The sequence below is a fragment of the Dipodomys merriami genome, unplaced genomic scaffold (genome assembly GCF_024711535.1).
Source record: "Dipodomys merriami isolate MVZ:Mamm:240054 unplaced genomic scaffold, mDipMer1.0.p SCAF_36, whole genome shotgun sequence".
NCBI classification, from domain to species: Eukaryota; Metazoa; Chordata; class Mammalia; order Rodentia; family Heteromyidae; genus Dipodomys; species Dipodomys merriami.
The window spans coordinates 9,290,920-9,318,519 of NW_027205159.1; the positions used below are offsets into that span (position 1 = coordinate 9,290,920).

Here is a 27,600-nt window from a genome sequence, read left to right on the forward strand (position 1 = left end):
ATGGCATTCCACGTGGAAGGACTGATAGCTATTATCGTGTTCTACCTCCTCATATTGCTGGTTGGAATTTGGGCTGCCTGGAGAACCAAAAACAGCGGTAGCGCAGAAGAGCGCAGTGAAGCCATAATCGTTGGTGGCCGAGACATTGGTTTACTGGTTGGTGGATTTACCATGACAGGTAGGTTCCGGGGCTCCCTGCTTGACTGCAGTTTACCCTTTGGTTGGTTGGTTTGATTATACAGCAAGTGGTGTCAGAGTGACAAAAATCTGCATTGCTCTTTGTCCTCTGGCGATTCTTTTTGTTCACTAGTTATGATTTTTAAGAAACAATTTTTAAGGGGACAAGTGTATATTTAATTTAAAACTAGAAAACAGAGTCATTTCAACTCTATGGTACTTGAACAAAATCATCTTTTCACTGGGTCAAATATCAGTGAAACAAGTATAGGACTGATTAGTAGGAGGAAACAGAAAAAACAAAGAGGCAGAGAATGCCAAAAGGTCCTTGTCTTTCAAATTATGCATCTGTTAATGAATGTGATTGTGTACCAAAGTATTCCCTCATGCATGCATGACGTGGGTTCTCTTAAGTGATGAATGTCAAGTATATTAACTCATGATGGGTTTTAGCAGAAACAAATCAACTTGAAGGCAATCAATATACAATTTCAAACTGAAAGATGTCCTGTTCAGAAACTCATCGAATAATTTCCTGCAGGAAGTATTCATAGGTTAGAACTTTGCAGTATTAAAAGTGGGGTTTCAGGGAGCCTGGTATAAAAGGGAAGGCTAGGGTGTGTCCTCACAGGAAATTCCCAGCCACCACCAGCTGCAGCGCCTCCCTTACCCATCTTTGTGTTTGGAAGTTCCTTAGCATTGAGCTGGCTCTGTTTTTTTTCAAAGCTGATTTCTCTTCTGATATTTGTCTTGGATATTGAATATAATTCTGACTTTTAAAAATCCTTAAAATTATATCTTAAACACAATTGATTGCACCTTTCCCTAATAACATGTTGCATTTCAGTCTTAGGAGTCATTTAAACATTTAGCTATAACCCAAGCTGACAGAAACTCTGAGCACTCATTGGAAAAATATCCCATTGGAAATCATAACCAAATAATGCCCAGTGTCAGTCTTGAAATGCTATTTAAGATTGATTCATCATGAGTATCAGATTAATACCTAGCTAATTTGTGAAGACAGTAGCCATATTCTGAAGCACTTAACTTTGACCATCTGAAATCTACAGGTTCTATAATAACTGTGTATTTTACCTTTCAAACATTCACATTGCACTTAACCCTTCACCAACCACAGATGTGTCTGTATGTTTGTTCTAAGACTGCTGTGAGAAGACTTCAGGGTGAGGAAGAATCCAGGAATGTCCAGTTATCAGGTCAGAATCAGGTCTTCTGGCAACCACACCCTGAGCACCTCCATGTTACAAAACATACAACCCTCACTGGTCTCTCTGAGATTCTCTGTGAAGATCCTTAGGTCGCAAACATCGCTTAGAAGAATAAATGAGCTGCAATACAGGAAACTGCTTTATTCATTGCAAATGATTATAACCTTCTAGGACTTTATTATTCTATTTCAGATACTATAAAGATAACAGTTCAGAATTTTCTTTTACCACAGACTTTATTTTCAATCTAATGTACTATTAAAGTGTATTTAAAAAATAGGGTGTGGGAGTATGGATCAGCAGTAAAGCCCTAGCAAGTGCAGAGCACTGAATTCAAACTACAATCCTACCAACAATTAAAAAATAATGAAAGTATATAAAAATACTCAAATGATTCTATTTCTTATATACTGACATCATGGTCTAGCTAACTTTTAAAAGTTTTTTTGCATCAAAACTCAGAAGAGCCTTGGGTTGATATCATCAGTCATTTAAAATCTGAACCAATAAAAAATGTAAAAAAAATTTAAAAAAATAAAATCTGAACCATATTATTAAAATCTTGTCAGGTTTGTGCACTTGCATATTTTGCATATATTTATTAAAAATACCAGAAGTTGAAGATATTGATTCTTTTAAAATGCATATTGTTTGAAAGAATTTGAGTCCTCATTCATGATTTGACATAAAATATGAAAGCATGGGAAACTAATTCTACTATAGAAAGGAGATCAATAAATGATGGAGAGTTTTATTTAATCATGATAAGTGCCCAGTCCTCACTTCTGATATAATAGGTACAATCATTCAGGCACCAATTTCTTTTTGAACAAGGGACAGGAAAGCTACCCTCTGAAAAATAATCATTAGTAGCCTTTTGCTTATGATTCCACTGAACCATCTATTTTATTGCCCATGTGCTAGCACCACTTACCTCAGTAGGAAGATGAAGTCTCAGGTTCTGAGCCTGGAAAACATTCATTTCTTCTAGTCCATGTTATGCAGAATCAAAAATGATGAAAAAAGTAAATTTTAAATTAAATTAAAAGGCAAATAATCTGAGCACCAGTAGCTCACATCTGTAATCCTAGCTACTGAAGTGGCTGAGATCTGAGGATCATTGTTTGAAGATAACCAGGGCAGAAGAGTTTCTGAAACTCTAATCTCCAAGTACTCACCAAAAAAGCCTGAAGTAAAGATGTAGCTCAAGTGGTAAAATGCTAGCCTTGAGCGGTACAGCTAAGGCACAGAGCCCAGGCCCTAAATTCAAGACCTACTACAAGCAAACACACACACACACACACACACACACACACACACACACACACACACACACACACACACACACAGGTTAAATAAATTCTGGAATGAAAACAAAAGATGTACTCATCTTAGATGGTATTCAGTACAGTGATTTATTTGACTCATGATGTTTAAGGGAATTAATTTGTATTCCCAATGGGATGATGTAGCTGAGAATTCAATTGCACATCCCATAAGCAGCATGAGCCATTATAAGCAGCCTGTGACCATCATAACATTACATAAATTCCATACAAGGGTTATTTTAAATATTTTGACTATCCTCTGGAAAGTCTCTAAACTGCAAAGACTTAATGTTCTCTAACCTTGTGTTTTTCATGAGGAATCAAAAACTATATTGTCTTCTGAGACAATATGGTAACTTATAAATCATCCTTGTGACAAATGTGTTACCAAATCTTTCTTTCTTTGATTCCCTGACTTCCCTCCAGAAAGTTAGTATGCTGCAGTTATTTAATGTATCTGAAGAAGATCTGACTCTTACTATTTTCATGAAATATCAATACCAAATTAAAAGATACAGATTAGGATCAAGAATATGAGTGAGTGTGCAGACAACATTCTAACTTCTCCATGCTGGTTTCAGCTCTAAGTAAATTTGGATTCCTGAGAAGAGAGAAGAGAAAAATAAAGTCATTTCACAATGCTTTGGAAGAGATGTGTCATCTCTCCTCCCTCCACCCATCTAGCAGTTTATTTATGGTGCTGAGTATAACTTAGTTGTGATCAAGATCACATTTGCCTGATCCTATTTTCTCAGAGTGTTTAAGAAACGACTGTTAATGGAAATCTTTCTGAAACACACACACACTCATGTACACACACCAATTCTTACACATGTACGTACATGCCTACCCTCACGTATACCCAGGTCTCACAGAAAATAGTCATGATCAATGTAAAAATACCAATATGATTCAAATAAGAGGACTCAGAAATGAAGATACATAATCCAGTGGTACAGGGGACAGGGGAAAAGTATAGAGTTATTGAGAAGAGAAATATTCACATTACACATTTTATATATAATCTTGGACTTTACAACATACAATAATTGGTTTAAAAAAAAGTTGATGACTAAATGCTTCTGGACAGCCGTGAGAACAGCACAGTTCAATAGATATTTAAGGTGAGCTATATAATCTTAATGGTAAATTTTCTACAAATTTGTTTTGAAGATATAATAAGAATAAAGAAAGCACAATAAGAAATTAAGGTTCCTAATATAATTTACTTAATGCAGTTGATATGTCTTCATGTCAATGTATGATCAGTACAGAAAATCTTTTCATGTCCAGCATGTCCAGCATTCTTCTTTAACCGATGCTTGCTTGCTTTGATTTCTGGACCTCTTTCTTTCCACTAATGTGCACCAAAATTGTAACTATCTGAAGACACTTATTTCACAGAACACTTAAGTGTGGACTAGCCATATTGAAGGTATTTACTGGCCACATCCGCTAGCAGTTAAGGTGGACAGTCTGGTCTGGGATATGACAGTTTTCACTGTGTTTCAGCCACCTGGGTCGGAGGAGGGTACATCAATGGGACAGCTGAAGCCGTTTATGTACCAGATTATGGTCTAGCCTGGGCTCAGGCACCCATTGGATATTCTCTTAGTCTGGTTTTAGGTAAGTGGAAGTTGATATTTTAGTGACTCATCTGGGGAAATATAAAGAACAAGTGGGATAAGAAGTCAAGCAGTGTGAATAACTATTATGGGGGGAAAATGGTACCAGAATTTCTAAAAAGCTTTTTATCAGAAATTGGCATATAGAGGAACACAATGTTTAGATTATGCGATTTCTCGATTATAGAATGTTTTTTTTTACTCCTTTGGTCTTTTGATTATCAGAACAATAAATTTTGCAACATAATTATGTTTTATTTCTTCTCCAAATAGTATGGGTATATCATTTAAAAAATGAATCAACTCTATTGTACCTGAATTTCTTTATTGTAAATTGAACTAATAAAAAGTCAAGAGTGTTATGTAACAATTCCTTTGCTTTTCCATTCAAAATACTATTATTGGGTCTTGTGCATATTCAGAATGTCTAAATGTAGTGGTGGGAGATGGAAGTATATCAAGTATGTTAGTCATTGCCATCCTGGGTTGTATTCTTCAGTTCAAATGCTCCAGTTACATCATCCAAGTAGCCATTGGCTATACCATGTAGTAATATATGCACATGCTAAATACTTCCTTGGCACTGTATCCAAAGTATATTTCAGACTGATTCAACACTGGATATAGGTTGGCAAAGGCTACTATATTGTGATTCTTTTATTTTTGTGCAAACACATGCTTAATTTCTTTTAGGTGGTCTTTTCTTTGCCAAACCTATGCGTTCCAGGGGATATGTGACCATGTTAGACCCATTTCAGCAAATCTATGGGAAACGCATGGGTGGGCTCCTGTTCATCCCTGCACTGATGGGAGAGATGTTCTGGGCTGCGGCCATTTTCTCTGCACTAGGTAAGGATCAAAGAAGCTGGGTTCCTACTGCATCACCAGATTCCAGAACACCTGATACACGATCTAACATTCTTTAGTCTTGCTGTCCTAGAAATCCTTAAAATCATATCCCATGCCATATTTTTTATTTTTAAGTCTTCACAGAAATTCTGCATTTACTTGCAATATAGCTGCAATATACAGCATTAATTTGGACTTTATTTTTACAGTGATGACCAGGAGTTATCTGTTTCGTTGTTGTTGGTGGTGGTCATTGGGCTTGAACTCTGGGACTGAGCACTGTCCCTCAGCTCTTCAGCTCAAGGCAAGCGCTCTACCACTTGAGCCACAGTGCCACTTCTGGTTTTCTGATGGTTAATTGGAGATTATGAGTCTCACGGAGTTTCCTGCCCAGGGTTGGCTTTGAACTGCAATCCTCAGATCTCAGCCTCCTGAGTAGCTAGGATTACAGGCCTGAGCACCTGTCAGGAGTTATCTTTATGATGATAAAGAGTTGCTTTCAAGCCGGATGCCAGTGGCTCACACCTGTAACTCTAGCAACTCAGTAGGCTCAGACTTGAGGATCCAATTTCAAAGCTGACCCAGGCAGGAAAGTTCATTAGACTAATCTCCAAGCAAAGCCAGAAGTACATAGATAGTGCACTAATCTTGATCAAAAGCTTAGGGACAGTTCCTAGGCCCTAGTTCAATCCCCAGTACCAGCATTAAAAATAAGTTACCTTTATCTTTTATAATTCATACATGATATTGAACAAAGCACAAATAATTAAACATAACTACTTGATGTAGTTTTTTCAAATTTTTTGAAAACTGAAGTAAATGGTGATGTTAAGTAAGTTTAAGCTGTTGAGTTACACCTTTATTTTTTCCATTTTCTGTGAAATGAGAACTTTTTAATCTCACTCTGCTTTTCCCTCTAACCATGATGTTAATGATTGATACAAAAACATATTTAACTCAAGTATAAGTGGTTATTACCTATAATCCTAGCTACATGGGAGGATAAGATCAGTGGGATCACACTTTGAGATCAGACCAGACAGAAAGGTTCCAGAAACTCCATCCCAACTTGTAAGCTAAGACAGAAAGCCTGACATCAGTGGATCTCACCCAGGTGCATCCTAGGCATAAAGCAAGATCCTATCTCAAAAATAACCATCAAAAGATAAGGACTGGAGGCATGATTCAGCAGTAAGAGCACCTACTTAAGCAAGCTTGAGTCCTGAGTTTAAACCCTAATTATCCCCCATATGTGTGTAATAGATAGATCTGAATATACACATACATAGCATACATGTGCAAAACTATTTAAATTTCTCAGTATTGTATGCATTTTAAAAAGGATTAATATGTCCAGAGATATTGGCCTTTGTAAAATGTGTCCTTGAAAACCAATGTAAAACCAAGTTTGCATCCCAAAGGTAAATAATATTCCAGCTACATCACCAACCCTGTTGACAGAAAAAGCAAGTGATATAAACAAAACTATGTAACTTCAGACATTTCAATAAACTGATACTGATAAAAGCTAAATGCTATGGCAGGTAGTCACAAAACTATGGGAAAAAAAGAAAGAATCCCCATCCTCTTACCCTCAGTTTCAATGTCTTCTTAACAACTCATCCCCGAGCCAGTTGATGATCTGATCATACTTAGTCTGTTGAGGAACTGGGAGATGGAAGCTCTCCTGTGAAGGTGCGCAGACTCACCTGCCATTGACCCACCTTCATCTTGCATGCTGATTGGCTCAGCTCCACAGCCCATCCTTAACTACAACTTTCACCTCCATCACCACCTTCCTTCCCCTGTTAACCCTTGCTTCTGCTCCCACAAGCCAGGCCACTCCACAGCCTCCTCACCCAGATATCAATGAGGCCATCTCCAAGCTTGTCATTCTGCCCTTCAACTCCTGTGGACTCCACATGATTTCTAGACTCCCCTTCTCAATTCAGATCTCGTCATGTCTCTTTTTTCCTTAAAACCAAACTTCATAACAGGTCCATGAGTTTAAGTTGGGTCTTGATTTCTCTCCCTTTATTATCCCGCTACCCACTTTCTCCTTTCCAATGGGTTCAGGTTTTCTCTGGCCTGACACTTGATGGGCCCTGGTGCTTCTGCTTCACTCATCAGCCCTGAGTCAGTGGGATTGTGGGAGATCTTCAAGCTTAGTACCCAGCTTGATCAAAGGCAAAGCTGTGCCCTGGCTGAGGGTGGAGGGTTTGCTGAAGGTCCACAGAGCACGCAGCTCCACAGCTCCATAGCCTTTCTCTGAGAGAGCTATGGCTCTCCTTGGCCCTTTGGGGATTCATCTACATGAAGATTTTTCATCTCTTCTAACAAGTGGAAGTTCAGGGCTTAAATCTTCTGTAGACTCTAAGGGCTCAAAGTAAAAGTAAAGTTATGCATTTTCTTCTATGTCCTATATTCCAAACCGTAAATTTGTCATGGGTATTATCATCTTATGTGATCTCTATAATATCAGATATTAGTTATATTAGATTTCATATCCCCCAAAATATAATCGAATGTTTTCTTGGTCTCTTACTGTAAAAACAAAGTGGAGATATAGAAAAGGAGAGAATCTGTCACAGTGAATTGATGGGAAATGTTTCCTCCACTAGTGCTAGGTGGCCATTCTACTCAACTGAAATCCTAATAAAATTACATGCAAAATTATAGCTCTCCTCCCACCCCACTCTCATTAGCTGAGAAGCAATGGGAATTTGTTTGCCATTGGTTTTTACAACAGAAGTTTTGGGTTTGAAAATAAGCTTCCTGCTGAGCAATCACACAAGGAGTGGGCTAAATATCTAACCCAATACAAAATGTTCACTCTGACTGAATAAAGATCCATTTGTATAAGAGAGCCCTGAAAGAGGTATAGGATTTATTAGCTAATGTGTCTAAAACATTTTACAAGTAGGAAACATAGAGGCTAAACTCTAAACTTGGTTATAATTAGTTATTTTTACATATATGTATATATGCTGGTGTGTATTTCAGTATCTTTGTCTCTTTACACACACATACACATATATGCACATACACATATTACACAACACATATAAAATACACGTATATAAACATTACTGCTCTTACATGAAATCTAGTATGGGCATTTAAATTTTATTTTCTTTAAACAGAATTTCTGGGTGTAATTTATAAAAATAATTCGAAATACTTAAGAATAAACAATTATGAGATTTATGAATTTTTACTTCATTATAAATGTATAACTCACTACAGAAACAGAAGAAAATTTATGATTATATTTGTTTATTTACTTAGTACTGGTGTTTGAACTCAGGACCTACCACTTGCTTAGCTAGTGCTCTATCACTTGAGTCACATCTCCAGCCCTGATTTTTTGCTGATTGTTTTGGAAAGGGAGGCTAGTAGACTTTTCTGCCTAGGCTGGTTCCAAACCATAATCCTTCAGATCTCAGTTTCCTGAGTTTCTAGGATTATAGGCATGAGCTACCAATGCCTGGCTCAATATACATTTCTTTAAATAATGTCAATAAAACAAATAATTGTTGGATTCTAAGATTCAACAATAATTATCTTGATAAAAAAATAGTTTGAAGACAGCTGTATCCACACATGGCAAGTGCATGGTTACTTGCCGACCCATTCTTCCCTTTCTTTTCTCTCCTAAGTAGCTTTTTTTTCAGACACAGCTCAAGGTGAGATTTATTCTGCCCAGTTTATCCACTGCTACTTGGTCAGGATCTGATGTTTGTGGTCAGGCCCAGCTCACTGACTTCAGGATTCTGTCCCTATGAATTCCTCAGAGAGCCTTCTGATGGCTTCTTTCCCACCTTCATCCTCAAGTTCTATATCATCTGTCTGACAATACCTCAGTGTGTTGAGCCATGCAGCATTCCAAAAACCATTTTTGAACAGTACCCAGCACAAACTTATTCCTGCCAGGCCAGGCCTGCTTGCCATTTTGACCCAAGAGTAAAGTGTCACCTTCTACACAGGAGAATCATAGACTATTTTCTTAGTTTGCATGGAGAACAACTTACAATGCTTGAACAAAATTCTATTATCTCTAATATTCGATCTATTTTTATATCTACATTAGTAGCCTGCTACTTCCAGGCAGATCCAGGAGTATAACTGTTTTGATCATTACTGTTGTTGTCATCATCCAGGAAATATTTTAGAGAAAATTTCACCCAATGATAATAGTGATAAGAAAAGAAGAGAGAATTCTATAACAAAAAAGTATAAGGACCACAAACCTCAGTCCTGTGATCTTTCTTCTATAATCAAACTGCTCATAGTTCACAGGATGCAAAGTTGGAATTGAAGTAGAGAACTACACCAAATAATAATAACAAAACATGACCACTAATGCTTCAACATGAAGAGAAATACTTCAGGAGGAAAATAACCTGTTTAAAATATCTATATAGTAACTCAGTTTTCTTAGGTATGAACTTCTTTTTAATTTGTTTTTTGATTGTATCGCCAGAGCCAAACTACAAATATGCCTATCTTAAATCAAAAGATCCTGAATTTCCCTTAGAAATAATGGATTTTCATACCTTGTCAATGGGCACACTATTAATATAACAATTATGGAGGAGAAAAAGGAAACTGTGTAGCTATTGATAACACCAAAAAAGCAAAGGTTTGTTGCATTCATCCTAGTATACCTATCATCGCTGTTTTAATAACAGGAAATGCAAATTATGTTGTTTTGAGGGAAGTAGAAAAACAGATTTGTAAAGCAATGAGTGATGAGGCATCAACCTGAGAACTTCAGATATCAACAAACATCATATAGACATCAACAAACACAACCAACGTGGTCAAATTTACCTTAAGTTACCATATTTATGGATGGGATCCCATCGTAGGAGTAAAACTAGCATATTCCACCAACAGAATAATCTTTTGCAATTTTGAGGAAGAAAATTGATAAATGCAGTTTACCAATTATATTATTTTTCTCCTATAAATTTGTCTCAATTCTTTGATACCTATGATACCTTTTATCTAGTCTGGGATGGCTCTAATACTTCTGACTATTAGACTGGAGTGTATTACAGTAATAAATGAATTCTCATTGTAAAATATAGAAATGTGTGATTATACTTCTCAGAAAAGCTTCTCTCTCTAATGGGTTGTTGCATATATTTATGGAAGTCTAAGTTATCAGTAATTAAATATTTGCAAATCCTTAAAACTGAATTAAATTTATGAGTATATCAAGCTATTTATTCTATAATCATATAAATCTGTCTATATAATATTTGTTGTTAGCAAAAGACCAATTTTAAAAAGCAAGAGTATGGATCACTTTAGATAGATAGATAGTATTCCATAGATAGATAGATAGATAGATAGATAGATAGATAGATAGATAGATAGATAGATAGATAGATACTCAACTGAATATATGTATCTAGATGTATATACTCAATATATATATATTCAATTGAGTATATATATATATATATATATATATATATACTCAATTTACTAATATAAGCAAATTTCCATTTAGCAATTCACTTTAGCTGTTATCATCCAGCACATTTCCTATATGACACAGAGAGTATATTTGCTGTCCCTGAGTGTGCAGTATATGCTACCAAGGAAACAGTACCCAGGTAAGCCCTTTGATCCCAGTTCTTGCTTGTCTATTATCGTTTAGGGGCCACCATCAGCGTGATCATCGACGTGGACGTGCATGCATCTGTCATCATCTCAGCTCTCATTGCTACTCTCTACACCCTGGTGGGCGGTCTCTATTCTGTGGCCTACACAGATGTGGTCCAGCTCTTCTGCATCTTTGTAGGACTAGTAAGTGAAGCCACCACAGATTTTTTCCTCCTCCCTTTCTTTTTTAAGTAAAAGATTACGTGGCATTTTATACTAACAGCACAAATCAGTAGAAACATCCTTCCCATCATAGCAAGTGAATGCTATTAAAATTTTTAAATTTCTCTCTGAACTGACTAGATTAAAAAAACTTAATAACTACCTCTGCATGCTTCTTATCTGTCCTTATATCTATAAGATCACGCTTAGGATATAGAAATTATCCCACTGGAAAAACAGTAAATGTCAAATATTAACCATCATTTTGTGGGACTTAAAAATAAAGAACTTAATTATGTAAGGACTTAGAAAGATTTATTATCTTTTGCTCTTAAATCCTAGATCAAATTATGTCGTATGTATTGTATTAAGTAGATTACTATACCATTGTGAAACATGAATATAATTAATATTAAAGCACCTTTGGGTGTGTTGAACACAATCTAATCAATGTTGAATCTTTGGAGTCTTACATCTTAAAACAAGGAGATTATAATAATAATTATTATTATATTGCATATAATAATCCCCAACACCAAAGACACAGCAAACTAAGTAAAAAGGAAGAGGTGCGGTCATCATAGGTCCACATAAGTGATTGCAGCAAATACATACATATGTCAGCTGCCTTCATGCAAAGACCACAGACAGAACAAGTAAATACTTCAGGCCATGACTCACTTTCCCAAGATGGCCAGAGTAATTCCCTGGATACATCTTGTTTTGGGGTTTTTTAAAATAATTTTTTCTATTATAAAGCTTTTGCTTTTCATTTGCTTTTACTTTCTGTACTAGCTATTTAGAGACTGAATGTGAAGAATGACTCTCTTACTCTTTCTTTTAACTTTCTAACATCTATAATAATATCAATATCTTAAAGCTGGGAAGTTGGCTCAGTGGTAGAATGCTTGCCTCGCATGCATGAGGCCCTGGGTTCAATTCCTCAGCACCACATAAGCAGAAAAAGCCAGAAGTGGAGCTGTGGCTCAAGTGGTAGAGCACCAGCCTTGAGCTGAACAGCTGAGGGACAGCACCCAGGCCCAGATTTCAGGCCCCATGACCAACAAAAAGAAAAAGAAAAAACAAAAAGAAACTAACTATAATTAGGTTTGTAGTTTAACTATAAATTTATATATACTAGCAAAACCATATTTTCACTTCTTCTCTTGGACATTATATTTGCATTTTTATAGTTTCATTCATATGTAATTGAATTTGAGAATATTTAATTTGCTCTTTTTTTAAAAAAAGCAAATTTTTTAAATTACCAAAATCAAGTTGACAGTACAGAAATTGTGATTTTTACTTCGCATCATCACGAATTTTCAGAAATAAAATAAGATGCAGAAACAAATCTCTCTTCCAAACATCAGAGGCAAGGTTAGTTTGGCAATGGCAGTGCTCCTAACTGATGTACTTGTTATTCCAAGAAACACAACCCCAGGGAATGAATCTATCCATTGATGATATATGTGATGTCTCATTGCTTTGCATGAAGCCAGAACTTAAAACACACAGGTGCATAAATCAAGTGTGCAAGGGTAAAGATGGCAGGGCAAACACAGGGATGGGTAGATGATAGACTATGTTTCTACTACAAAATGTAATTATAACCCCTCTCTATGGTATTTTCACAATAAAAAAATGTAACCACATTGATAAGGTGAAGTACTGTGCATTACTGAAAAGCACTGTTGAACTGACTGACTAAATATGTTTTGTTTTCAAGCTTTAATTGCTGTACATGCATACATAATTAATTAAATCAAACTGTACATTAAACCAGCTCATCTCAAATTCTCTATTTCTGTAAATTTTATCATCACCCTTGGAGCTCCAGAGAGGAAAACTTGAAGTTCTCTTAGCTTTTCCTCTCTGCCTCTGGTCTCTCATCTCTACCATAACTAAAAAGCTGTTGATTTATCCCTTCAGTCACAGCATCATTCCATTCCCCTTGTCAATGCTAGACACCAGGTCTTTGTCAGACGGCATCAAGACCATCTCCAGCCCTCTGACTGTCCTCTAGTCTTCTAAACCTGCTATTCATATCTGTGACACTAAAATTAAAACATTTCACTGAAGTCTTTTTAAACTCCTATAAAACAAAACATCAAATCAACTCTATTTAGCCTACAACTCAAAATTCTCTTAACTCACCTGTCTTTATCAATTCAATTTTCCCAAGCCCATGCCTGCAAAACCTGTCACTCAACAGATGTGGGCTTATGCACACATATTACACAATCTGTACACTCATGTACAGATGGTCCTCAACTTTCAAATGACCACTTTTTTTATAGTGATGCAAAACCAAATGCATTCTGTGGAAATCATATTTTGAATTGTAACTTTGAGTCTTTTCCTAGACTAGCAAAATACAGTATGATACTCTTTTAAGTCGAGCAAACGCAGCAAGATACAGCTTCCAGACATCCCCATGTACAGAAACTACCAATACTCTACAGCATGTTCTGGTGCTAAGCCTTAACTTTGGTAGGTTAACTGGATTCAATGCATCTCCAACCTTACAGGTTTTCATCTTAATATGAGTTCACCACGGTGCCATCCTGTTTAAGTCCAGACCACAAACCTTCAGTTCCTCTTGTACCTACAAGTAATGGGCCATCCTTGAAGACTTGATTCAGATTTATCCATTTTTCTTCCCTTGTCACATTAATTCCTTAACAGAGAAGACACAAAAATGTGTGCATGCCAAATGAATGTTTTCTTCCCCAAGATTTCTAGTGATTTCTCTTATGATAGGATATAATCAAGCACAGAAATAGACAAGTGTTGTTTTAAATTTTAAATCAACACTTCAGGGACTGGGAAGGTGGCTCAGTGGTAGAGTGTTTGCCTTGCATGCATGAGGCCCTGGGTTCAATCCCTCAGCACTACATAAGCAGAAATGGCCAGAAGTGGTGCTGTGGCTCAAGTGTAGAATGCTAGCCTTAAGCTGAAGAGCTGAAGGACAGTGCTCAGGACCCATAACCAACCCCCCCCCAAATTAACACTTCATAGTGTGCTCAGAAACTATGACATTAGTCCTTATTCTGCATGAGTAGGAGGAGCTACTTAGCTATATCATCTATGAGAAAATAAACCCAGTATATAAATTTTGCCTACACTAGATCATAGCCTAAGCCTGCAATGTCACTCTTCATTCCAGTGGATCAGTGTCCCTTTTGCGCTGTCACACCCTGCAGTCAGCGACATTGGGTTCACCGCCGTGCATGCCAAATACCAGGAGCCCTGGCTGGGGACCATTGAATCCTATGAAGTCTACACTTGGCTTGATAGTTTTCTGTTGTTGGTAAGTGATTCTCTGACCTGAGCTGTGCAATCTTATTGTTCCTAAACTCAAAGACATCGCCAAGGTTTCCATATTTATATTTTAAATTTTGTTTTGTGCCTTATGGCTATTTCTAAATTGACTCCTCTCTACTGGAGCCACATGCTGATGATGTGGCTAACAGTGGCAAAGGAGGTCAGAAAGGAGCAGCACTGTGCTGTTAGGGATGGTGTGTCCATGTCTCTGTTGTGAGGTAATTATATACCTTGAGGAATCCATGCCTGCCCAGGAACCTCCACCAGCAAGCCAATCAGCTAAAGATTTCTATTATGCTTTGGGTCAAGGCATTGAAAGATAATTGGCTGAAATAAGTAACTCATTCAGTCTTGAATGTCAGAGTAAGTGCTTCAGTGGTGCTGGAGCCCTAGGTGCATGAGGTAAATTGGGGCAGGGGGTGCCACTCAGGAAATACCCAAGACAGAAGCCCTTGGGAGAGAGACTGTTTGAAAGCATGCCTCATCTTGAGGTAAAGGTGTTGGCAGGGAGGGCAAGGCCTGGGGGAAACCATAGCAGACCACACTTTGAGGAAGAGGGGAAAACAAGAAAGAACCTAACAGATTTGTGATTTTGCTAATTAGAGAAGTTATGCATGACAATAGCATACTGTGTTTGATTTCAACATAAGAAATAGCTTACTTCTAATATCAAAATGAAAAGGGTGTGTGTGTGTGTGTGTGTGTGTGTGTGTGTGTGTGTGTGTGTGTGTGTGTGTGTGTGTGTTTCTTACAAAGTAATTTGCTAGTAAGGAAGCAGGAAATTGGGAGGGGGGCAGATGTTTCTAATAGTCTAGTCCATTATAGAGTTTCTCTTCCTGAGGATTATTGAGAAATCCTTTGGTTTCCTTTTTCTAAGTAATTTCCAATTGTGATTTTTCCCTAGGCATAAGGGGTTCAATACTGTTTGTACACAGTAATACACAATGGCAAGTACAGATAATGACAGGGAGATGATACAAAAAGGTAGGAAGTTTGTTGACAATCACAGCATTGCCCAAACTGAGAGTCAAAGCAGAATATCAAGACCTCACTGCTCTTTCCCCTATACCACACTTAAATCCTCAGACTACTCCTTAAATTAAGTAAATGCAGTGTTGAATGCCTCCTAGCTCTAAGTCATTCATGATTCCAAATGTGAGACACATTGAAATGAAATACCAGATGTTGAATGAATGAACAAATTGTGTTATGAAGTCCTGAACCAGGCAGGCACTGGTGGCTCACACTTATAATCCTAGCTACTTGGAAAGCAGAGATCAAGAGGATCATAGTTCAATGCCAGCTCAGGCAAAAAGTTCAAGCTATGTCATTACAGCCAACAGCTAGGTGTGGTGATGTATACCTCTTATCCCAGCTATGCAGGAGGCTAAGATCAGGATAATCTCAATTTCAGGCCAACCTGGGTAAAAAGCAAAAACTTATCTCAAAAACAATCAGGGAAGAGACCACTGAAAAGTATGGCTGAAGTGGTAGAGTGCCTGACAACAAGTGAAAACCTTGAATTCAAATCTGAGTGTGACAAAAAAAACAGAGAAGGAAAAATTGTTTTCATTTAACTTTATTGCCAAGGTGATATACAGAAGGCTTACAGTCACATATGTAAGGTAGGGAGTATATTTCTTTTTTCTTTTTTCTTTTTTTTTTAATTTAATTTTATTTTATTTGTGAACATACTGTACAGAGGAGTTACAATTACATGGGCAGGATAATGCGTACATTTCTTACCAAGCATTGCAGCCTCCTCCTTTGTTTACTTGAAATGCTTCACCAGTGGTCTTTGATCTTCCAGATGTCATGGGTGAATCCCTACATGAAAGTGATTGTCATCAAGTCCTTCTAATGATACTGTCAAAGTCCTTTCCAGCCCCACTTTTCCTGCATTACCTCTGTATTAGGTTTCTGGCTCCCTTCACCTGCCCTATTATGATGGCCTCTCTCTGGCCTCCCAGCTGGGAGCCTGCCCACCTGTCACTCCTCCAAGATCAGTCCCCAAATTCCCACCAGCCTTAACTCATAGAGCTGCAGCAGCCATGTACCATGAACAGAAGTTAATTCCTCACAGTTCTAGGAGCTGAAAGTCCAAGATTCACGGCACCAGTGTGTCTGGGTTCTTGTGAAAACCTTATTCAGCGTACAGACTGCTGGGTTCCCACTGTGTCTTCAAGCGGTGAAAGCAGGGCAAGGAAACTTCCTAGACTCTTCATAAAGGACACTAGTTCCATTCCTGAGAGCCACACACATTGCCATAACCCTATCACATTGGATTCTGGTTTTCAACATGTGAAGTTTGGGAGCGAAGACATAGGAGCAGCACATTCAGTCTGTTCATAAACAGAGGTCAACTTGTACCTTACTTGAAAACATCAAATGACCTAAATGTCCAGAGTGATTGGCATGTAAATTACAATCCAATGGTTCATGGAAGATGTTAGTGATATATAAATAAAGGTGGAATATGAAAGAAAAGGTGGAAAATGAAAGAAAAGTTTTAGAAAGACTATACAATTGAGCCAGGAGCCCATGGGTCATGCCTATAATCCCAGGCACCTAAGAGGCTGAGATCTGAGGTTCTCCATTCAAAGCCATCCTGGGCAGGAAAGTCCTTGAGACTCTTATCCCCAATTAACCACTCAGAAGCTGAAACTGGCACAAGTGGTAGGAGCATAAGCCTTGAGCAAAAAAATCTCAAGGACAGCATCTAGACCCTGAGTTCAAGCTCCAGGATTGGTACACACACACACACACACACACACTTTCTTACACACACACACACACACACACTTACACACACACACACACACACACACACACACACACACCATAATTAAAAAATTCATATATACTTGAGTAGTTGAATTATGAATTTTAGAATGTCTTTTAACTATTTTTTGCTTTTGAATATATGTTGCTTTTATAGAAGGATTATTATTCTGAATTCATTGTCATGTTTTTTGCTTCATACAGTTAAAATAATAATAAATACATTCGGCATCCCAGAATTTAGAGCTCAATAGGAAAGACAGACAAAGAAACCTCAGAACATGGTCACACAGCAATCTCCTCCATCCATCCACTAATTTATATAACAAGTATTTGTTGGATAGCATCTCTCTGTCAATCAGAGGAGTAGCAATAACCCAGAGCACAGAAATCCTCAGCCTCCTCTCCAGTCACTGCTATCCATCCTGACTCTGGTCATAGGCAGGGGCAATGGTCCTACGGCTCCCTGGTTATTGTGGTCCTTTTCTTAGGTCTTCATAGTTTCTCTCCCAGCAACTGTCTTTTCTCTACATCAGTGCCCAAGGACAGGTTTGGAGGCCATTTCTGTAGGTTTTCCTCCTTATCATGAAGCTGTTTCTGTACCACCTCTTTTGCCACCCCTTCTTTCACTCCAAATCTTTATTTCTCAATTTTTTGTTCCTCTGCAATCCAATTAAATTATAGTTCAATATCTCCAGTTTTGTTTTTTATTATTTTAAGTGGTTATACAAAGGGGTTACAACTCAACAAATCAATTTATACATACAATGCATCTTGATTCATCGTGCTTGATTCATGTCATCATTCTCTCTCATCCTTCCCAACCAAACTTCTTCGCTCAGTTTTCTTAATTTCCTAGTATTATAATATTTAATATTATGATTGCATTTTCCTCCCTCCTCTTTCTGTCTTCATCTATCTGCCCCTCCTGTTGGCTTCCTTGGACACCTTTCAAGTAACAGTTAGTGGTATTCATTTTTTTTTCATTTTATGTTAACAATTAGTGTGTTAATTATAATTCCAGTGTAGTCATATACATTTTTAACTGCTTGCATACACTGTGCTAGCATATGATATGTAATGTAATTTTAATGTCATGTAGCATTAGGATATAAGTATTAAATTAGTATAAATAGAACTTCTGGTAATCCCTTTGACAGCCCATTGTATTCTCTCTAATGCCTTGTACATACACCTTTAGAAAACACCATAAGGCATTGATTCTCACAAAGAAGTGCATGTTCCAGATTAAGAAGCATGCCTTGTGCCCTTAAAATCATTACATCACCCTCTATATTATTAGAGTCTGGTTACATTTCACTTCATAGCTCCAAGTTCAGTATCTTAATTCTTTTCTGAAAATCCTTTATGATAGTTGAAACTTCTAGATAAGAACAAAATGAAGACTTCTAGGTAATTTCAATACAGATTCAAGTAGGTAAATTAAGGAAAAGTCAAGATTGTCCTCTGTAATAGAAAAGAAACACAATTTGAGGAAACTGTAATCAGAATCATGGCAATAGTATTATCTTTGTCTGCTCAGGATATAACAATTTGTCTTTGACTGGATAACTTATAAACTATAGGAATTTATTTTTCATAGTCCAGAGGCTGGAAGTCCAAGATCAAAGCACTCACAGACGAAATGTCTGACAAGGACCAATCCTTCACACAAGGAACCTTTGTGCTGTGATAGAAGGTGGAAGCAACTTCCCTTGGGTCTCTTATATAAGGGCACTATTAGCATTCATGAGGGTTTCATCCCTCAAAATGGAATTGTCTCCTAAAGGCCCGTATGTAGTAACTAATTCAAATTTTCAACACACAAGGGTTGGGAATGTGCCTTAGTGGTAGAGTGCTTTCTGAGCACTGGGTTCGATTCCTCAGTACCACATAAACAGAAAAAGTCAGAAGTGGCACTGTGGCTCAAGTGGTACAGTGCTATCCAAGAAGCTCAGGGACAATGCCCAGGCCCTGAGTTCAAGCCCTAGGATTGGCACAAAAAAAATGCAACAGACAAATGTGGGAGAAAGACAAAACTTCAGATCACAGCAAAATCTATGGCTTACAAAGCATTTTCTGTTCACAGCCCTATTCTATGACTGTTATAAATTATTATGAATGTCTTTCTTAAAATAATTCAATAGTCATTAATTCCCTTCAATTCACTCTGCATCCCTGGGTTCTCCTGCAGATGCTGGGTGGAATCCCATGGCAAGCCTACTTCCAGAGAGTTCTGTCTTCATCCTCAGCCACCTATGCTCAGGTGCTGTCCTTTCTGGCGGCCTTCGGGTGCCTAGTGATGGCTCTTCCAGCCATACTCATTGGAGCCATTGGAGCATCAACAGGTAAACCTATATATCTTTACCAAGTGGCTGGTTTGTTACCCAGCCCCACCCCCAATCAGGTGCGCTCCCAGTCACACTTCTCTCTGAACCCCCACAGGGGTAATTCTTCCTCATTCATGCTTCCATCTATGCCCTTGTTTTAGCATTTGCCAATCATATCATAGTTCAGTGGTATCCACAGCTTTTGATTGCTCATTCAAGGATAAGACATTTGTGAGCACATCCTCTTCAAATCTGGAATAATCACAACTGTTTTGTTTGTGTGTGTGTGTGTGTGTGTGTGTGTGTGTGTGTGTGTGTGTGTGTGTGTGTGTGTTTTGGTCAGTCATGGGGCTTGTGCTCTTCGGCTCAAGGCGAGCACTCTACTACTTGAGCCACAGTGCCACTTCCGGTTTTCTAGTGGTTTATTGGAGATAAGAGTCTCACAGACTTTCCTGCCCGGGCTGGCTTTGAACCGAGATCCTTGGATCTCAGCCTCCTGAGTAGCTAGGATTACAGGCTTGAGCCACTGGTGCCAAGCATACAACTGTTTTCATGTGAGCTATCAGCAGTGTTTCATAACCATGTTTCCCACTGACATCACCTGGCTATTAAAAATACTCACTTCTGCCCACTCTACAGTGAGTTTATTTTAATAATTAAAGATAGATGTTCAGGCCAAGCATTAGTGGCTAACACCTAGTACTGTACCTACTCAAGAGGCTGAGATCTGAATATTACAGCTCAAAACTAATCCAGGCAGTAAAGTCTATGAGACTCTTATCTCCAATTAACCACCAAAATGCTTAAAGTGGAGCTGAGACTCAAAGTGATAGAGTTCCAGCCTTGAGCAAAAAAAGCTCAGGGATAGCACCTAGACCCTGAGTTCAAGCCCCAGGCCAACAAATGAACCCCAAGATAGGAACATGTTTTTTTTCTTTCTTGCTATTGTTTCTAACATATTTATAAGATACCATGTGATTCTTTTGTTGCTTTTATGTCCCTCCCCCACGGTATAACCCCTGTTTTCACTGTATTTGATGTTGGTATAATTTAGGGAAGGGGAAGGGAAAAAACTGTCTAAATAAGATACAAGTTGACCCATTGCAACAATGACATGTATAAGATGCTATGTTGAAAAGCAAACTTTACAATTTAGGCAGGAGTGGGGATGTGGGGGGGGGGACAGGAGGTATAGTTGAGGAGGTAGGAGGGAAGGGATGGTAGGGGAAAAACAAAGGAGAAGGCAACAATGCTGGATAAGAAATGTACTCATTACCTTGCTCATGTAACTATAACCCCTCTGTACAGTATTTTCACAATAAAAAAACTTATTTAAAAAAAAAGAAACAAAGAAAGACAGCCTGGTAGCCTGGGAGTATGACTAAAGGGACAGGCCAGCGATTTAAAAGCCCTGTGTTCACTACGTTGAAAACAAACTTTCCAATTTTAGTGGGAAGGAGGGAGGAAATGTACTCATTACCTTACTCATTTAAGTGTAACTCCTCTGTTCAGCATCTTTTCAATAAAAAATATATAATAAAGAATGAACCCTTCCAAAAAATAAATAAAAGCCTTGTGTTCAAACCCCAGTCCTGCCAATGAAAAACAAAAAAGACAGAGCCAGATAGTGAGAGATGAGAGAAAGCCAAATCTAAGAGCCACTAGCTCAAGAGATATGTGCTTGCTGCCGTCAGGACCCCCTATGAACCACACTTAAACCTGATATTCCAGCTTTGTACTTTCAATAATTAGTTTATTAAGAGGGGTTCCTCCCTTAGAGGAATCAGTCAATAAGTATATGTTAAGATAAACATGTATCATCAACTTGAAAATTAGAACTTCAATAAATTGAGGGAGTCCTAAACTTCATGCCATAATGACCATAATGAGAGCTATTGAGATTTGCAGCAGGTAGAGCATTTTCTCTACTTTGGAGACATACTTATAACATTACTTTGTGGTACTGGGATTTGAATTCAGGCACTCTACCACTTAAGCCACATCTCTACCCCCTTACAAACATTTTATTTTTTTTTATTTTTTTTAATTTTATTTTATTTTATTTGAGAACATACTGTACAGAGGGGCTACAATTACATGGGCAGGATAATGCATACATTTCTTACCAAGCATTGCAGCCTCCTCCTTTGTTTACCCTTCACCTCCCTTCCCCGCCTCCCCCCTCCCCACACCCAATTATACCCCCCTCCCCCCCACACACCGACATTGTAAAGCTGGTTTTGACATGACATTTCTTACAAACATTTTAAATGTTAAGATAAAACTACTTTTAAGAGCATTTAATGGAAATGTATTATATTAAGCTAAACTCAAAACAGTTCTCTAGGGACAGATAATTTGAATAGGTCAGGAAAAGTCCACCCTCCATCCCATTGTGTTTTATAAAAATGATGTATATCTGGAGATTTTTTGGATCTATTAGTTCTTAAAAGCAGCTTTCCATTTATTCATCCATGATATGAATAAAACACTCAAAAGATAAACAAATAGAGACAAGAGGTATGATTCTAGTGATAGAGATCCAGTCATGAGCTAAAAGACAAGCAAGAACCTAAGGCTCTGAGTTTAAGCCCAGTACTGTCACACACTTGCATGTACACACACACACACACACACACACACACACACACACACACACACACAAGATAAACCAACAGTATTGTAAAAGTGGTTCATGCCTATACTTCTAGTTACTCCACAGAATAAGAGCAGATGGTTGAGGTTCAAAGATAGTCTAAATAGCAAAGTTTACAAGACTCCAAAATAGCTGGGAAAATGGCATGGAAGCGTGGTTCAAGTGGTAGAGTGCTGGCCCAAGCTGAAGATCTTGAGTTCAAACCTTGATACCACCAAAAGGACTTTTCTATGATTAAAAAAATTAAAAGGGGACTGATAGAGGTTGTATGCAGTGTCTACTTTTGGAGAAAAAATATAGTATTTATTTCAAAAGCAAAAGACTCATACTGTATATGATATATATACTCATGCCAGATCTGATTATATATACATATATATATATATATATATATATATTCGGGGTGTGTGTGTGTGTGTGTGTGTGTGTGTGTGTGTGTGTGTGTGTGTGTGTGTGTGTGTGTGTATTAGAATATCAGACTGGCAAAAACAGCATAAAACCTATTTATTTTTCTTCTTGTATTGAGTATGCCTTCTGAGTTATTTCTCATTTCATAAGTTTTCATTTATGCTTTTAGAATTGGCATCATCCAAGCCTGGCTTTAATGCCAGTTGTAATGGGAAGTTACAGAAGATCAAACTGTAGAATCCAAAGGAAATCACCTATGCTTGGTCTTATCATGATAACATTAAGGAACATTAGCAAACAAAAATGTATATTACAAGTTCCTTGTATTCCTCAATGGAGGCTATAACTAAACAGCACAAAAGCTGAATATGAAAGACACATTCATGTTTTAAGTCTCCTTACTATTCTCAGCTTGAAAAACCTCAGCTTCATGGAAGTGCACATTATTCAATAAAAGGGACTGTTCTTAACATAGCTTAACATCACATGATGGAAGTTAGTGAGGAGAAAATTATGGAGATGCAGCTCCAAAACCACATTTAAAATCAGAAAGTGAACTGGTGAGGAGAGTCACTGTGCTTTCTATCCCTGCATACACAGATCACTAGGCATTGCGGAAGGGACTATGACGTCCTTTTGGCCCTAAGTGATGGAAAGAAAACTCTGTGATTCAGTTTAAGAGCATTTACTTCATAAGGCAATTCTACTACTGCAGAAAAGGAGGGTATGTCTCAGCAATGGCTCCAAGCAGACGATCTCGAACTCCCATAGAAGCTGGGATGAGTCAGACACCTTCACATGCCCAGCACAAGGGCTGCCCACCAGAGTAGATTTGCAAATGTGATTCTGAGTTTTCAAAACTACCTGGTTAAGGATACAACCCCCACATTGATTTTTTTTAAAGTTGTTTCTATGGCTGTTTTTTTTCTACTCAACAGACTGGAACCAGACTACCTACGGGTTTCCAGATCCCAAGACCAATGAAGAAGCTGACATGATTCTCCCAATTGTGCTTCAATACCTGTGCCCTGTGTATATTTCCTTCTTTGGCCTTGGCGCTGTTTCTGCTGCTGTTATGTCATCAGCTGACTCTTCCATCCTGTCAGCAAGTTCAATGTTTGCTCGGAATATCTACCAGCTTTCCTTCAGACAAAATGTAAGACCATTTTTCACTTTGTCATCTATTGGTTTTGTTGTTGTATTACTATGATCATCATATTTATTGTGCACATATTATTTCTTGTATTCATATTATTCATTTTATATATCATATGCAGTATTTCAAATTAGTGCTGTTAGACACCTCAAATTTGAAAATATGAAATTTGGCATGCTACAAAATCCAAAAATCTTATGAGCATTGCTATGATGCCAGAAGTGGGAAATTCCACATTGTGAAAATTCACTTTATGCATGAAGTTATTCAAAATGGTGTATAAGATTATGTTGGGGCTATGTGCATCAAGTGTATGTGAAATGTAAATTTTTAAATTTTTATCTCACTCTCAAGATATCTCACTATGCATGTTACTATGCAGAAAGAACAAAAGAAAGAGAAAGAAAGAAAGAAAGAAAGAAAGAAAGAAAGAAAGAAAGAAAGAAAGAAAGCAATTCAAATCACTTTGGTTCCCAAGAAATTTATTAAGTGATGCTCAATCTATATGTATGTTTTAATAGGTTATATTAAAATCTGACACTACATTTGCATACAACCCGCTTATGCTATAAATGGGTATTATCAATACATGGTATCATATGTGTTAATACTAAAGGGAACATATTACTGTTTCCCTGGAAGTCAGTCATGTTGTTGTAAACTTCTCTTTCTGATAACAGAGTAGTGTAACTTAAACTATGCAGGAAAATGCTTAGTCTGATTATACATATTAGGAGAGGGAGGAGTCTGGCAGAGACACAGCATGGTAAATTTTCACACATACTTTTATGGAATCTAGAATACTCTTCATTCAAACTCTAAAGTACTTCTTTATCACAAGATATTCCTTCTTGTTAAATTCTCCTTCCTGAATCCAGCAGTTGCAGAACCACTTGATACTATGGTTCTTGGAAGACTGTGAGTTTTCCCTGACTAGAGCTTGGCCTCTCTCGATCTCCTAAATCACCACAACCACAACTATACACTGGAAAAGCCTCTCTATGGCACCAGACAGTGGTTAGCCCTAAAGATGCTAGCATGCCTATGAAGGATGCAGTAAGGGGCTCTGAGCTTTCTCAGGCACAGAACGATTCCCTCAAGGGAATCCTACCTTTGTCTCATTAGCTTTGGATGCTACCTTGTTCACTCATCCTCTCTCAACCCCTATACTTTCAAAGGAAGATTCCCATGGCCTAGCTTCATGCATACAGAAACAGATACCCACCAAAATGACCACAGAGCAGGAGTAGGAGAAGCCACCCAGATTGTTTATTTCAGTGTTTCAGGTTTCAGTTAGGTTGGCTCACAGACTGAGCCATTTGACCCAGGTACTACTTTAGACCAATTTCCAAGTACAGAAATGTATTCTTCCCTTCCCCTACATGAATACATACATTGGGTACAAAGTTGACCCTATGTCTGTGTCTTTACAGGCATCAGACAAAGAAATCGTCTGGGTCATGCGAATCACCGTGTTTGTGTTTGGAGCTTCTGCAACAGCCATGGCCTTGCTGACGAAGACGGTGTATGGGCTCTGGTACCTCAGTTCTGACCTGGTCTACATCATCATCTTTCCCCAGCTGCTGTGTGTGCTCTTCGTCAAGGGCACCAACACATATGGGGCTGCAGCTGGTTATGTTTCTGGGCTTTTCCTGAGGATAACCGGAGGGGAGCCATACCTGTACCTGCAACCTTTGATCTTCTACCCAGGTTATTACCCTGATAAGAATGGTATCTATAACCAGCGGTTCCCATTTAAAACACTCGCCATGGCTACCTCATTCTTAGTCAACATTGGTGTCTCTTATCTAGCCAAATACCTGTTTGAAAGTGGAACCTTACCACCCAAATTAGATGTATTTGATGCTGTTGTTGCAAGACACAGTGAAGAAAACATGGATAAGACGATTCTGGTCAGAAATGAAAATATTAAGTTAGATGAACTGGCACCTGTGAAGCCTCGACAGAGCCTAACCCTCAGCTCAACTTTCACCAATAAAGAGGCCCTGCTTGACGTGGACTCCAGTCCTGAAGGGTCTGGGACAGAAGATAATTTACAATGACCCCTATTTAAACAAAATGCTGCTTTCCCCATATCATAGGATAGTCACGGAAAGATGGTGTGTGCAGCATATTAACCCACCAATTTTAAACATAGAAGCTACATTCAGACAAAAATCCTGCAGAGAATAAAGATAAATCCTAGAGGAAAAGTTCAGGAAAGATCACATGCAATTGTACAAGGAAGCCAAATGACAAGAAAGCAGCTTTGAAAGCAACAAATTAATTTCTCACTCATAGCTTTTTTATTTTAATGCTAGATAATTGTATTAGGTATATAAATTCAAACAAAACCCCAATTGGAAACAAGTGACCAAACAGTATTTATTTTTATTATGAAAACAGAAAATACAATGGCAAGGCTAGAAAAGGGGGATTGGATAGAGTCTCTCTTTTTTCTTTCCTTTTATTTTTGTGCCCATTACTAGGGCTTAAACTCCAGGGCTGGGCACTGTCTCTTAGCTTTTCCCACCTCAAGGTTTTTGCTCTACTACTTGAGCCACAGCTCGACTTTTAGCTTTTTGCTGGTTAAATGGAGAAAAGAGTCTCTCAGAGTTTCCTGCCCAGGCAAGTTTCAAACTGTGATCATGATCTCTCAGCTTCTTGAGTAGTTAGGATTCTAGACATGAGTAACTGGCCCCTGACTTGAGATTGGATAGTCTTGATCAGCTTCATTAGCTAATGCACTGTTGAGTCAGTAGGCTATTGAGTACTTCATGGGTTTGCCAACAAACAGTACATCGAATTACACAGCTGAGTTTTATTCATTAAACCCTTTTTTCATGGTCTAAACTACACCATTTGCTAAATGTGTAATCCATTATTTGTGTGTGTGTGGCAGGGGGTGAACCAGGCTTGTGCATTCTAGGCAAGCACTCCCCACCAAGCTATAGCCCCAGCCCCACAATCTATTATTCTTTAACAATAGTGTATATTGTGCTGAACATAAGCAAAGCCAACACCCACAAATCATTGTACAGTGGCATTTTTCATGTGTAAATTGATAAGGAAATAGAATCCAATAGGATTGGCTAAGAGTACCTGGAGCATGGAAAGATGACCAGGTGAACTTCCAGCAATAAATAAAGAAGGATATTACAACAAATAGGAGAGGAAGGGCAGATTTTTATCTTCAGCAGGAGTATATAAAGTTTTGCTGCATGTCTTGGCTTATTGTCTAAATCAGTATTGAAAGTGAAATTGAACCTATGTAAAGAAAGCTAGCTATCTAACAAGTTATGGTTGATGAGAGCCAAATTGCTAAATTAACATATATTTCATTGAATATTTATTTCCAGCTGCTTCTAAACCACCTCCTTATAGTAAAACTAGAAAAACAAACTTCATTCACTTTTTAGATATTCCCTAGTAGGAAAGTTTAGTGTTCAGTATCTGCTTAGTGACATATTTTTACATCAGTCAGTTTCAGGACCAAGACAAATCACCACCACAAAAAGTACCTATTGAATTATAAAATGTGATAGAAAAGGAAGAAGCCATAAATGTCAACATGTGTTATGTACTTAATTTTCTTGAGGTTGATCATTAAGTATTATTTTGCTACTTTTCTGGAGTTAAAACCAGTATGTATATATACATATTTATACATGTACACACACATACACATACACACATAATGGTTTGTAACTATTATAGAATTTCAAATGCTTACCTTTAATCAAGCATAATAAAAATAACTGGAGCTGTGTCCACAAAACTAAAGAGAAAAGAGGGGATGAAAACTATCTGGACATTTGATCCAGTATAAGAAGCCAGTCTGAATTGTAGAAACAAAAGCACCTTTTGTTCAATAGCATTTCTTCTTTTTCCAT

At 37.8% G+C, this 27,600-nt stretch overlaps 1 protein-coding gene across 1 annotated transcript; it reads left to right on the forward strand.

The window, feature by feature from the left end:
- Slc5a7 (solute carrier family 5 member 7) lies at positions 1-27,600 on the forward strand. The gene is made up of 8 exons (XM_069988437.1): positions 1-178; positions 4,250-4,363; positions 5,056-5,211; positions 10,883-11,031; positions 14,219-14,362; positions 19,352-19,505; positions 23,490-23,707; positions 25,141-27,600. Exons 1-8 carry the CDS (start codon positions 1-3, stop codon positions 25,768-25,770), a joined length of 1,743 nt encoding a protein of 580 aa, XP_069844538.1. The 3' UTR covers positions 25,771-27,600.